This window comes from Talpa occidentalis, unplaced genomic scaffold (genome assembly GCF_014898055.3).
Source record: "Talpa occidentalis isolate TD23 unplaced genomic scaffold, MPIMG_talOcc4v2.1 talOcc4.10, whole genome shotgun sequence".
NCBI classification, from domain to species: Eukaryota; Metazoa; Chordata; class Mammalia; order Eulipotyphla; family Talpidae; genus Talpa; species Talpa occidentalis.
This window is the reverse complement of record NW_023600993.1, coordinates 10333720-10347195: the sequence shown is the minus strand read 5'-3', so window position 1 is coordinate 10347195 and position 13476 is coordinate 10333720. Positions and strand designations below refer to the sequence as shown.

General features: G+C 42.6%; 1 protein-coding gene across 1 annotated transcript in view; it reads right to left on the bottom strand.

Moving 5' to 3' along the window:
• Positions 1 to 535: 535 nt before the first annotated feature.
• Positions 536 to 13476, bottom strand: part of TXNRD3 (thioredoxin reductase 3) — a 232410-nt gene continuing 219469 nt past the window's right edge. Inside the window, exons 6-14 of the mRNA XM_054688191.1 lie at positions 12626 to 12741; positions 11375 to 11600; positions 11000 to 11092; positions 9818 to 9894; positions 8804 to 8960; positions 7417 to 7524; positions 2482 to 2577; positions 1312 to 1446; positions 536 to 1124 (exon numbers count right to left, since the gene is read on the bottom strand). Coding sequence (XP_054544166.1) covers positions 1062 to 1124; positions 1312 to 1446; positions 2482 to 2577; positions 7417 to 7524; positions 8804 to 8960; positions 9818 to 9894; positions 11000 to 11092; positions 11375 to 11600; positions 12626 to 12741 — 1071 coding nt within the window. The 3' untranslated portion in view covers positions 536 to 1061. The remainder of the gene's footprint in view (positions 1125 to 1311; positions 1447 to 2481; positions 2578 to 7416; positions 7525 to 8803; positions 8961 to 9817; positions 9895 to 10999; positions 11093 to 11374; positions 11601 to 12625; positions 12742 to 13476) is intronic.

Sequence of the window (13476 nt, the reverse complement as noted above, 5' to 3'; positions counted from 1 at the left end):
GAAATAAGATTTTCAGGGTTCCTGGTTTCACTTCATTTAGGGTTCTGGAAATGTTTGGTAGTGTATAAGGTACTTAGCAACACAGTAACATAATTTTTTAAAAACTTAGTTTATCTAGCATTTTAGTTGAATCCACCAAAAGCATCATCTGAAGCCTGCAGGGGCAGCGTGCAGAGGGTACCTCAAGAAAACAAGCGGTTCTCCCCAAGGAAAATGTCGAGGAGGACAGGCTTCCTTCTTCAGGGCCCTTTAGATGCTGACATGTGTGTAAGTTCAAGTGCAATCTCATAAAGTCATCTGTTCCTTTATGGCGCTTGACAAGATTGAATAGATGTGGATAGAATCATCTTACACAGTTTTAAATTAGTTAGATTTCACAGAACACAATATTGAAAACCTTTTAATATCACCATCAACATGAAAAGGAAATTCAAGCATCTCTTTCTGACATGAGATCCTGGAGCAGCCCGGGGCCTCCAAGGAGGGCCTGAAAGCTGAGACCACCAGGATGGGGGGGGGGGGGGAGGGGAGGCGGGGGTGGGGGTGGGGTGGGGATGCACTCCAGGGGGAGACAGCCGTCTAAGCCCTGCAGCGAGGACACTTTCCACCCATGCTCCTGGCCTCTGCAGCCAGCCTGCAGGGGCACCTCCATGACGCCCTCACAGCCACAAGGCTCTGGGACACCACCACACTAGTCACTTTCACCACTGAGAAAATATTTTCATAGGCACAACAAAGCAAGGGGCTACACACTAGCAACCGGAAAAGGCACTTAGGCGAGCTGTGTGATTTAAAGGTCTTTGGGAGGGAGGGAAGCTCAGTTCTGACTTGGAAGAGCATCAATCTTGGCTCACCTCAAAGAGAGGTTCCGAGCTAAGACGTCACGTAGGCAGTCTGTCTGCCTCTCCTGTCGGCTGAGCTGGGCGGACGCCCGCTGCTGTCTGATTGTCTCCTTGTCTGATTCTCATGTCCGGCCATGCAGAGAAGCTGGCCAGGTCCCTCGCTATCCTCAGAAGACAAGGGACAATGACAAGGAAGACCAAACAGCAGCGGGCCTAGCCTCAGCAACCTTTCTGAGTGATAGCTAGTCCCGAGGACTTCGTGATTTCCAGTGTTGTGAAGACCTGTTTGAAAGGAAGAAAACATTTATATTTAGCCATCAATATTTCAGAATTGCTTAAAGAAAACCCATTCAAAATATTACACCTACGTTATCCTTTGAAATAAACAAAGCAGTTACTAGTATAACATCTTTGTGACAGCGCATTTTTCAAAGTATGCCCATTGAAGGTAAAAATAAAGTTTCTGTACCTCGCCGCATGTGGGGTGAATTCCTATGGTGCTATCGAGCTGCTGCTTTGTGAGCCCACATTTCATGGCAACTGCAAATCCCTGGGTAATCTCACCCGCGTTTGGTCCAAGAATATGAAATCCTACCACCCGGTCCTTTAACACAGAAATAGAAAAAAGGGAAGCCCAGGACGTTAATGGCCTGATTAGAATCCATTCATTTCAAGTTCACAGTTAAAATTTACAGCATCTACTACAGGAACTCAGCTGTTGCAGTGAGCAGAGAACATCACCACGAAAGGGAGCCACTGTAAGAATCTGTTAAATGAGCCAGTAAATGCACATCCTGAGTTAATTTGCACTCAAATTTACTAGAACAAGCAATGTGCCCACGGCATGAAGGAGTTCATTAGTATGATGTGAATTTCCAAATGACGCTGAGATGGTGCTCAACAAGAACACAGATCGAATCACAGCCCGGTGCTGGGTTAGTGCTAGGGTAGCGGGTTCTATAGGAATTGCGGTGATTCCTTGACAGGAAGCAAGCGGCCTGGCCCCTAACATCACAGACCACGGGAGCCCGGGCAGGGCCTGTGTCCAGAGCTGAATGCTGGAAGGTGCGAGGTGCCCTAGTGGGCACAAGTGACAGGGAGCTAACATGAGGGTATTTCCAAGCTAACACCATGTTCAGACTGTCCTCTTGTCAATGTTTTTCATCAGATTCTATTCTTTCATTTTGATCTTCACAGTAAAACTGTACAACAGATGGAGAGAAAGGAAAAGGGCAGCAGAGGCAGCAATTTTTGCTTCCCTATATCCTGCAGAAAGAACAACAGTTCAAGGCAGCCCACCAGGGATGGAGAGGCTGTTCTGAGGGGCAGGGAGTCAGAGGCCACGCGGCTATGGGTGAAACATCTTCTGCAGGCTTCTCACACACTCAGCCCATTTACAAACATGCACAAAACAGAAATGTTTCATTATTTGATGATCTAGCTCTGGGAGGAGGCAACTTCAGTTACAATCTGTCAATCTGTCACTGGTTCAACCTGTGCGCACACATTCACTGGGTAAGGATTTGAAGGATTTCTGCTTTGTTCTGAAAGTTTTCTTTCAGGAGATTATAAAAGCCCATCTCTAGAATAAAAGCTACATTACAATCACAACATTTCAGTTTCCAACCCTATTACATACATTGTCGAATTTATTGCAAATTATCTTTGCATAACAGGTATTGTTGTCTCTGCCTGCCACTGTCCATTCAAGAGGCCAAAACAAAGTATGAAATACCTGGAAGAGAAAGAGAGGGGTCAAGATTAGTGTCTATGAAAATCACTCCTTGTTGCACTCTTTAATTATAGAAAGAGGATAATCTACCAGCTTTCGGAAATTATAGATCCCAATTTTATGTATCTGATGAGAGCTTCTGGGCTGGAACTCCCAAGATGTAAAACTGTGATATTTTTGCTCTACTGTCTTTTGCTCTACTATTCCCTCCTAAGTAAATTCCATTTTCAAACATGGAGCACTGGTTCCCCAGGCCAAGAACCAGGGCCTATGTGAGATGCAGCAGCAAATACGAGTTGAGTTCCTGCCTCAGTGAGTTCACAACTCATATAGGTACCTACCTATATGATTCATATTCAAACCAAATCTAGGAAAAGCAGGAAAAATAAAGCAGGTATAGCCATTCAAAGATATCAGGAATATCACCTCTGATACAATACCGGGAAGCTCTCACTGCAGCCCAAGCTCATGGCTGAGGCACCTCAGCCTGGCTCACACCCCTGTAGGGACAGAGCACACCAGCGAGGGCTGGTGCCTGAGCTGCACTTCCCCAGCCTGCGCCTCCCTCAGACTGCTCCTCCCACATATAGAAGGCGATGAGTTAAAGTTCAGTGCCAGGGTAAGAGTTGTGCTCTCATCTATGTTTCACACTAGAGGGATGTCAATCCTACTCTTTAATAAGACTATGTATTTTATATTTTGAATGCTTTGTTTTTATAAAAAGATACAAGTTTATACAAGAAGAATGCAGAACAGAAATTCACAGAGTAAAGAAGGAAAAAAAAAAACCCACTATCCAGTAATAACCATTTTAAATGTTAGGGAAGCATCAATAGCTGGTATAGTCATAGTTAAAGATGAAATTTTTATTTTAAAGTTATCATAGTTTTAATTACTTGTAATGAAAACACTAAACTCTTACTTAACTACTTAAATATAATTAAAACTCTGCATTTAACAGAAACTCTTCCATGTGTTTTAATATAAACCTTTCAATCTGTGCCTACTCTGTAAGTATTTCTTTAAGATATTATTTCCTAAAATACACCGCTAAGGCTTAAGAAAAGAGATGGTGAAAACTCTGAGGTTTTAAACATGATTTTTAAACCTTGAGCCTCCGTTTTTGACAGGTCCTTGGCTCCCTGCTATAAAGAACAAGAAAACGAGCACTCCCACGCCCTTGCCGCCCCTCCCCGGTTTTTGTTAAGTGTGGCTTTTTTCCTTCTACTACTATGAAGATTTTATTTAAGTCTTTAATCCTCCTGGTTCAAAGTGGGTGTGAAGTGTGGATTCAGCTTTACTTTTTCCCCAAATGGCTGTCCATTTATTCCATCACCCTTAAATAAAGATCTTTTCCCACTGAGCTAAAATACAGACTTTACCACATACTAATTCTTTTAAGCATTTGAATCGATTTCTGGATTTCATGTTCTGTTTCTCTAAGCTGCTGTCCATCTATATGCCACCACAGCACAATTTTAACTATGGCTGACACATCATAAACTCTAATTTCCTACAGGACTGGTCTCTACCCGCCACGTCCCCACTACTTTTCTTATTTAGAATCTTCCTGTTTTTGCTTGTTCTTTTTGTTTGTTTAATTTTCATCAAATCACGCATGCTAATTACAGGTAGGGTTTTTAAAGCTTTGCTATGAAAAGCAGCAATCTCTGCTCTCCCCACCCATTTCAATCTTCTTACGGGCAATCACTTTCACCTTTTATTTATTTTGTTATTTACCTCCATGTTTCTAAATAACATGCTTATATTACTACTAATTGACCTTTTTGTTTTTAGGCTTTACTGATCTGATTGAGCTCTCTTTCTTCCCCGGCTCTTACCTCACTCGGCATCTCCCTGCCATCTACCCTCAAGCCCATGCCCTCCTCCTGTCCACCCTCTCAATTACAGTCATGTGCAGAGCTAAGTCAATACTAGTGTTTCCTTTACTAGGTAAAAGTTATTCACAGACCAATGGAAACCCACATGCAGAAGAATGAAGCTGGACCTCCACTTCACACAATATACAAAACCTCAAACTGGATCACAGACAGAGAGGAAACAGCTACTGATAAAGAAGGCTTTCCTTGTGCATTCCTTTCTTTTCTCTAAGTCTTGTATGTTTTTCACTCCCCCATCCCTCCATTACTGCCTGTTTCACATTTAGTTTATTTTTTTTAAAGATTTATTTTTATTTATACAAGAGCTGGGGTACAGGCCAGATGCGTGGGAGGGTGAGAGGATTCACCAGAGACAGAGTGGGGAACAGAACAGGCAGACTGACAAAATATACTGCTGAAGGGAGCAGCGGGCGAGACAGGAGAGGTCTGCCGCACCATGTGGGATTCTGGCCAGCCGGGATCGAACCCGCACTGCAGAGGCTGTGGACAGCTTCACAGCGCAGCACTTAACCCGCTGCGCCACCCGGGAGGCCCCGCAATTGTCTTATTTTCAAGTTCACAATGTTCTCTTCTGCCGTCTAGACATGCTGTCGAACTACTTTAGTGAGGTTTTCAATTCAATTATACTTTTAAGCTCCAGGATTTCTCTTTGGTTCCTTTTTATAATCTCTTTACTCATATTCATATTTTATTCAGATGCTATTTCCCTGATTTAACATTGGCTTAACAATCGATTTAATAACCTTGACTAATAATTCTAATGTCTGGGCTTCCTCTTGGATGGTTTCTGTCAAATTCATTTTATACTATGAATGAGCCATACTTTTATGATGAGGGTGTCCCCTACCTCACTAACTGGGAAATTTATTTGGGGACCATCAGTCAGTATCTCTAGATCTTTCCTGAAGGCTTGTTAGAGTCCCCCGAGATTTAAAACTTTACCAAGCCCTGGCCAAATAAGGAGGAAAGCCTGGTTGCCAGAGTTCTGAGAGCTGAGTGGGAGCAGTTGTCTTAAGATTCAGTATTTGCTTACTTAAATGTTGTGCTGGAATAACATCCGGGCCTTCACTGGACCCAGTACCCCTAGTCAACAGACCCTTGTTTTTTACCCTCTCCAGAAAATAACCTTCCAGACATAAGCCAGTGTGCAGAAAGTGTTCTGCAGAGGTAAGATACTTGCTGCTTCACAGATGGGACACCACATCCCTACATGTTCAGTATGAAGTCACTGACTTTCCAGGCTTTGATGACTTGGTTTTTTGACTTGGTTGGTTTCTTGACTTTCCCAATGCCTGTTTAGAAATTTTTATCTGCTGGGTACTGACCTCTCATCTATCTGCATTTCCCCCCTAAATTTCATTGCTGTCTCTTCTCCTATCTTCCCCACCCTTGGGCATTTAATTTAAAAATCAAACCCCTTCCCTATCACTCTATTGCCCTTGGCATGGAAGATTGTTAAAAAAAAAAAAGCTGCTATCAGGCTGATTCTTGGTCTATTATAAATGGCTAACTTAACTAGGACATGTCTATGTTCACATTTCAGTCCTGTCAAGTGCAAAATAAATAAATATATAAAATAGGTGAGTTGATCTGTAATGAACCTTAAAAAGAGACCTTAAAGGAACCCTCAAGCTAGGGGAACTTTTTTTCCTATAAAGATATTCCTTTTATGTGGAGTACAGCCGTCCATATTCTTCCTCTCATTTACCTACCTCTCTATCTTAACATCTAATTGATTTCAGAAAGTCTTCCAACTGAGTGTTAAGTCTATAATTGTTATCATCAATTTTCTAAGACCCAAGTAAAAGTTCACCACTGCAGAAAGAATGGGTCATTATTACAAGGAGCTAATTATAAACACTGATAAAATAATGTCCTCTGAAACAGATTCCTCATTGAAAATAGCTACCTAAAATAACATCATAAAGTTTTAATCATCTATTTTCCCAATGCCAGAAATGTAAAGAAGAGTTTTAATAAGTCACTAAGCCATTTAATTAGGGAATATTCGTGCGAAGGCTTAGAGAAATTTTCAGTAATAAATTAAAATGCCTTCAAGGGAGAGGACTGAGATTTTAATTCTCTTTTGCTTAAAACATCAAGTGGTAATAATCCTCCAACTCTTTCTAACTCTCCTATGACCTCCTATGTTGGGAGGATGTGTATGAAAAAGGTACTCAAAGCACCCACTGAAATACAATATAAGAAAATATTTATAAGGCCACAACTGGACAGGCCAGGGTTGAAGGTGAAGTGGAAGCAAAGCGGGAGGGCACCTCTGGGCAGGTTGACAGCCCTGGAAACCACCCACCTTCCCTACCCAGAGGCCATAGCATGTGGGCCCCAGGGGAGGAGCAAACCTGGCCGCCGCTGTGGAAGTGGCTGGATAGCTGGCCCCACTCAGCCCAGTCCAACCTCCTGCCCAGTGGCTTGGAATTAAGACTGAGAAACAATGAGTTAAATGGTTCCTCCTCAGATAAACTTGGCAGCACAAGAAAGGTCCTATTTTGGCTGTTGCGTGTATTCCAGGGGCAGAGTCTGCCTGCAGAAAGAGAATGCACCACACGCACACGCACTGACACATGCCGACTGCAAGCAAGGGAAAGACAGAGGCCAGGCGGTTCTCCAGATCCTGGTTCTTAGCCCTTCCTAAGGCCTTGAGGCAACCCTGCTTTCCCCCAAGATCTTAGAACAATGTCTGTGTATAGGGACTCAAGTAGACATTTGTTACTTGTGCCTCAATGTCCCTCTCTCCCCAACTGCTTTTTTATATTTTGCTAGAGATAAGGGTTTTAAATGATTAAATTTCTAATTTTCCTAAAATAGAAGTGATTCCCCATAACAATATAGTAACTTGTAAAACAACAAAAAAAAGTGACTACTAAGACAGTTGATTGAAGGAGAAATTATTAAAAAAGCAAACAATGAAACACAATCTTACGTCTAGATTCTCTTTTTTGTGTATTTCAATAGCTTTCTCTTCAGGCAATCCACAGCAGCCATATTCCAAGGGGGTAAACACTGTAGTTGGAACATTAACATAATCACACTGAAAGAGAAACAAATTACATTTTCTTATTTTGTGACTTTTTACAGCCAACATCTAAGTTGTGTACATTTACAAAAGAAAAGTAAGTCCAATTCCATGTAACTGATTCTTACACGTCACCATGCTGGAGTATTCTAAGTTATATGAAGGAAATGGGGTGAAGCGGTGACTCTAGGGCAGAGACCATGCATTGGTCATGGCCAACAAATGGAACTGGCTGTCCTAGACCCCAACTTCCGGCCTGAACAACCAAGTAGTAGAGGTGGAGGCAGCCCTGTAAACGCTCTCTAAAGTGTTTTCTTTCCATCTGCATGATCCTGCACTGGGAGCTGACACACCCTGGTCACTTCACAGAGCTTTGCCACTGAGTGGGCAAGTAGAGCAGCCCATGGGGTTGGGCCCAGGAACCGCCTGCACCATCCCAGGGAGATGGCATAGGTGGGCGGCTATGGTTACGACAGAACTTCTTCAGAGCCCTTGACAGACAGATGCAGAGTATGTGTGCACATCACAGGAGCACGTCACTGAGCCCACACATAGTCCCCAGATGGGAGAGCAGCGTGAGTACAGGCAGCCACCCCACCTGAGGAGACGTCTCTGTGATTGTGTGGAGAAGAGCTGAACGCACTGGCAGCACGGCTCCATTGCGGGTATGGACAGAGTGATGGGCAGAGCAGAGAGGGTAAAGCCAGAGATGAAGGTCACCGTGCTGCCCATCCACAGCCCCTCAAGGATCAACACTGCCTACTGCACTCCATGCATTCCAAGCCCTGTCAGCTGGTTACCGAGATTGGGTCAGGGGTGGACAGCTAACCCAAAGTGATCACACACATACACTGGCCAGTGTCCATGCAGAGCAAGGGAGCTGTGCTAGTCGAATTCCCTCCTTTGTAGGCACAGGAAGAAGCCCAGCTGCAGAACTGCCACCCAGTTAGCTTAGATCCTTTAACCTATATGCTTTCATACAACTTCTGGTTTGTTAATCTGCAAAGCATGTGTAAGTCAGGCAATTTTTTTCTTTTTTTCAAATGTGGCTAGAGAAAATCAGATAACCGTGGGGACTGCCTTAGCATTTTCTGATTCCTCACAGGCCCTGCAATGTCCACCAATGCATTCACTGATCAGCACTGACCCCCATATCCCAAGGCTCACAGGGGAGGTCCCGTTCTCAAGAGATGCCTTTAACTGCTGTTTCCTATCGATAGAGAAAGGGTGAGAGGGAAAGCCTCAGCTTTTTTTGGATACAAATATTACCTCAAAACAACAGGAAGAAACTTACCTTTTCGAAACAGCTCCCAAAGAGCCTTCGAGCCAGCAGCTTGCCTGCATGTATGGCGACGGGGGTGAGCTCCAGCTTACCCTCCAGAATATCCCCAATAGCATACACATAGGGCACGTTGGTCTGCTCCATATCATTTACTGGTATTTTGCCACTCCTGTCAAGTTTTAGAAAGAAGACAATTATCATGACTAACTATGCTGCTGGATGACTAATGCAATTCAGGAGAAAAGGCCTAAGACACAGAGAAAAGACCTCCTTGGAAGAAACATGCACTTCACGTTATCCATCGCTTGTCGATAAGCCCCATGGCTTAAAGGACCAGGAATTTCTATAGCTCCTAAGAAAACACCTTTCTGGTTGGTGAAACCACACTCAGTTTTTGGATGTCAAGGATATTTTCAGATTTCCCCTAGAGTCACATATAGATCTTTGAAATTTTTCTTGACTGACCAAGGACACAAAAATTCATTTAAATCAGGGCCTCCCTGGTGGCACAGGCTGTTGAGTGCAGTGTTGTGAAGCTGTCAGCAGTCTCTGCAGTGCCAGTTTAATCTCTGCCAGCCGTGGAGAAACCCACATGGTGGGGCAGACCTCTCCTGTCTCGCCCGCTGCTCCCCTCAGCAGTGTATTTCTGTCAGTCTGCCTGTTCTGTTCCCCGCTCTCTCTCTGGTGAATCCTCTCACCCTCCTGCACATCTGGCCTGTACCCCGGTTCTTGTATAAATAAATAAATCTTAAAAAAAAAAAATCACCTAAATCAGACTGTAAGTGACTATATTTCCAATTATTTCTTAAAATCACTGTTGTTGTGTACTCTTTAAGGCACGCAATAGTTACTGACTCGATAATGAAAAAAAAAATTATACAGAGCTTGACACATTACTTATTATCAAATAAACATAAAGCATTAAAATTCTGTGTCCTCATAATTCAATGAGAATTGCTGAAGGTGATCTGTAGAAACATTTGCTTTGTGCAGGGTCAGGCAATGAATGATGCCACGTGCACTTACTTCTCATTAATTTTGACACCGATCTTGTCCAAACCTATTTTCCTTGTACAGGAGTCACGGCCAATTGCTAATAGAACCTATTTGAGAGAGAGGTCAGGAACACAAATGGTCAATATTAGGAATGAAAGGAAGCATCACTACAGATCCCTCAGATAGTAAAAGAAGAATATTATGAAAAGAAGAATATTATGACCAATATATTGGTCAAATATACCAATATATTTGACAGCGGAGGTCAGTTAGATTCCTCGAAAGACATGATTCACAAAACTCACACTCACACAAATCTGAATAACCCTATTTATTATATGTTCAGTATGTTCCCGCTAAATGCATATGTTGAAGTCCTAACCCCAGTACCTCAGAATATGACTATATTTGGAGACCTTTAAAGGGCCTTTAAAGAAGTGGTTCAGGTTAAATGATGTTGTTATCTAATAGGACTGGTGTCTACTAAGTTAAGGCGATTAGGGTGCAGACAGTACAGACTGAGGGTTGATCCACTGAGGACACAGGGAGGAGGCGGCCTCGTCCCAGCCAAGGACAATGGCCTCAGAAGATATTGGGTTGTCGGAAAAGTCATGACACATTTTGCCTGAAAATGCAGAAAAAACATGTCATTGCTTTTCTGACAACCCAATACTTCTGTTGCCTATATCCCCCAGTCTATGATGGATTTAGAAACTGAATCCACATGTGTAAATTAACTCCAGATCCAGATGACTTCACTAATAGTCTATCCATCACTTTAGTAAGAAACAATACTAATAGTGTACACTCTTCCAGAAAACAGGAAGAAGAGACACTTTCTAACACTTTTCCATGAGATGAGCATAAACATCTGACATGAAAGTCAGACAAGGATATTAAATTATAAGCTAATATGCTTCACAAACATGGGTGAAAAATCCTTAACAAAATGTTAGCAAATCAAACATAGCAAAACATAAAAAGAATACTTCTACATGACTAGCTCGGGTTTGTCCCCAAAATACAAATTTGGTTTAACACCCAAAATCAATCAATACAATTCATCACATTAACAAAATAAAGGTGAGAACAATGGAGTCAGAAAAAGGATAGTCTTACAAAAAATATTTTAAAACTTAAGTCTGATGTAACTTCCCATAAGTTCCACCTGTGCTAACTTGTTTGACTACTGCTGAGAAAATAAAAACTTACCGTGTTATATGTGTCTTCAAAAGTTTCTGGTCCTTCAGTGGATTTAGCCACTACTTTCAGCTTTCCGGGTGAACCTTTCTCCAACTGTTGAATCTAGGAAGGACAAGTAATGCAACAATTCTATCTAAAGATGACAGAAAACTGTCACAGGGTGCACATGTGCATGTGTGAGCAGGAACAAGGACATCAGGTTCCCAACAGAGGTGGCGAGAGGGACAAACGAGGGCCACTCTTGCAGCTTTGGGGGCCGAGAGCACTATCTTTAAGGTTTTCTATTGAGTGTACACTAGTTTACTGAATGAATGAAGTAAGGAGGGGAGAAAGTAAAACGCTAGAGAAAGAGCGTAAAGACTCCCAAAGGTCATGTGGACTCACCTTCACAGGCACAAATTTCCTTAAGAACGTAACACCATGCAGCTCCATGTAGGATCCCACTTTCTCTGCCATTTCTTGGTCAAAACCACGGAGAAGGATTGAACGCACCATGACCGTGACCTCCAAGCCAATGCCAGCTAGAAATCCTGCGCATTCCAGGGCCACATAGGATGCACCCACCACCAACGTCTTGCCCGGGCAATAAGGCAGAGAAAACAGGTCATCGCTGAAAAATAAAAATAAAGAACATCTAGACAATAAAAATGAAATGAGTTATCAGGGTTTTGCTGTATACTAGTCTTTCATGGACTGAATTGCAATTTGGTGCTTGAATGAAGAAATGCTAAAATAAATGGTGTTTTTGGGTTTGTAACTCTGTCGACTGTGAAGTAAGAAGTTTATCTCCATTTTTTTTCCAAATTAGTGGGTCACAAGCAAAGTTAAAAAAAAAAGAAAAAGCCAGAATAGAGGGCCTCCCTGGTGGTGCAGGCAGTTGAGCGCTGTGCTGTGAAGCTGTCCACAGCCTCTGCAGTGCCGGTTTGATCCCCGCCGGCGTCAGAGCAACCCACATGGAGAGCAGACCTCTCCTGTCTTGCCCACTGCTCCCCTCAGCAGTGTATTTCGTCAGTCTGCCTGTTCTGTTGCCTGCTCTGTCTCTGGTGAATCCTCTTGCCCTCCCGCACATCTGGCCTATACCCCGGTTCTTGTATAAATAAAATAAATCTTTAAAAAAAAAAACAATAGAAAATATGTGATAACAAGAAATACTGTTTTGTTTGTTTTAGCATGTAGGTGTTCACCTGAAATGATTTAATATGCACGAGGTCAAAAAAGTTTGAAAAGTGTTGTACTATGTTATCCAATGTCCTCTTTATAACCATGCAGGGAAAATGCCTATTAAGTCTCTTTATGAGAAACAGCTACACTTCTCCTGATCAACTAGGTCACTACTACACAGACACTAACCCCTAAAGCTAAGTGTATTTTCTTCTTTGCTTTGGCCTCCAGGAAATTTACAATCAAATTTCTAGACCACCTTGAGAAAGGACCTAGAAGCATACAGGATACTTCTGTTCATAAACTTGAACTTATTACCTCCCTAACTTTGTTTTCTTTGTTCCATTACATTCTCTACTTAGCTTCTTACATCCTTTGTCATCAATTCAAATCTTTTGTGCAAAAAGACAGGGAGTAAATACATTGGGAACATAAAAACATGACGTACAGTTAAAATAGCCTAGTTAATCTTACCTAGTAATACAGTATTCTTTGTCTCCTGGAATCCCTAAATACCGTGGTCGTTCTCCTGTTGCTATGACAAAGTTTGCAGCAGTGTAACATGTTTCCTGTCCTTTTTTGTTGGTTGCCTTGAAAAAAGAAAAGCAGATGTCACCTTTTTCAACACACACTCTAAAGTACCTGGACAAACTTACCCAACAGAACTTCCCAAGCAACAGGAACAGTCATGTAAAAAGAATGTATTAGTACCAAGTCTCTACAAAATATCAACCAGAGCCCACAGCAGCAGGGTAGTAGAGGGCTGGCATGCCCGTCCAGGTGCTTCAAAGGTGGTGAAAAAGAAGTGAGATGAAGTGGAGAGGAAGGCAACCTGGAGTGAGAACAGAGCATCAGAGCACCCAGGCCAGAAAGCCAGTGGTGTTTGAGTAACAGCAAGTGGCCAAAAGTGACATGAAATGAGGATACGTGTCATGGTGAAGTGAAACTGACAGATCAGAGCCAAGAGTAAAATCCTCATGTGTCCGTCTACAAATTTAGTCTATGGGGAATCAATAAGGTTGACATGTTTATTTCCAACTATACAAGTAAATCATAAAGGCATTTTCATTTTCAGAATGAAAATGAATACCAATGAAGATAGTTTAACAGCTGCATGGAGGAAATGTGGAGACCTGTTCAGGAGGGTCCTGAGAGAAACAAACAAGTGCAGGCTGGGCATGAAGGGGAGGAATCAGAGGTTCCAGCTGGAGAGTGGGAAGAAGTGGTATCACTCACTGAGGACACAGAAGTGAGCAGAGGCGGGTCTGGTTGGGAAGGAGCAACTACTTACCACTTACTACTTACAACAGGCAAACTACGACTTG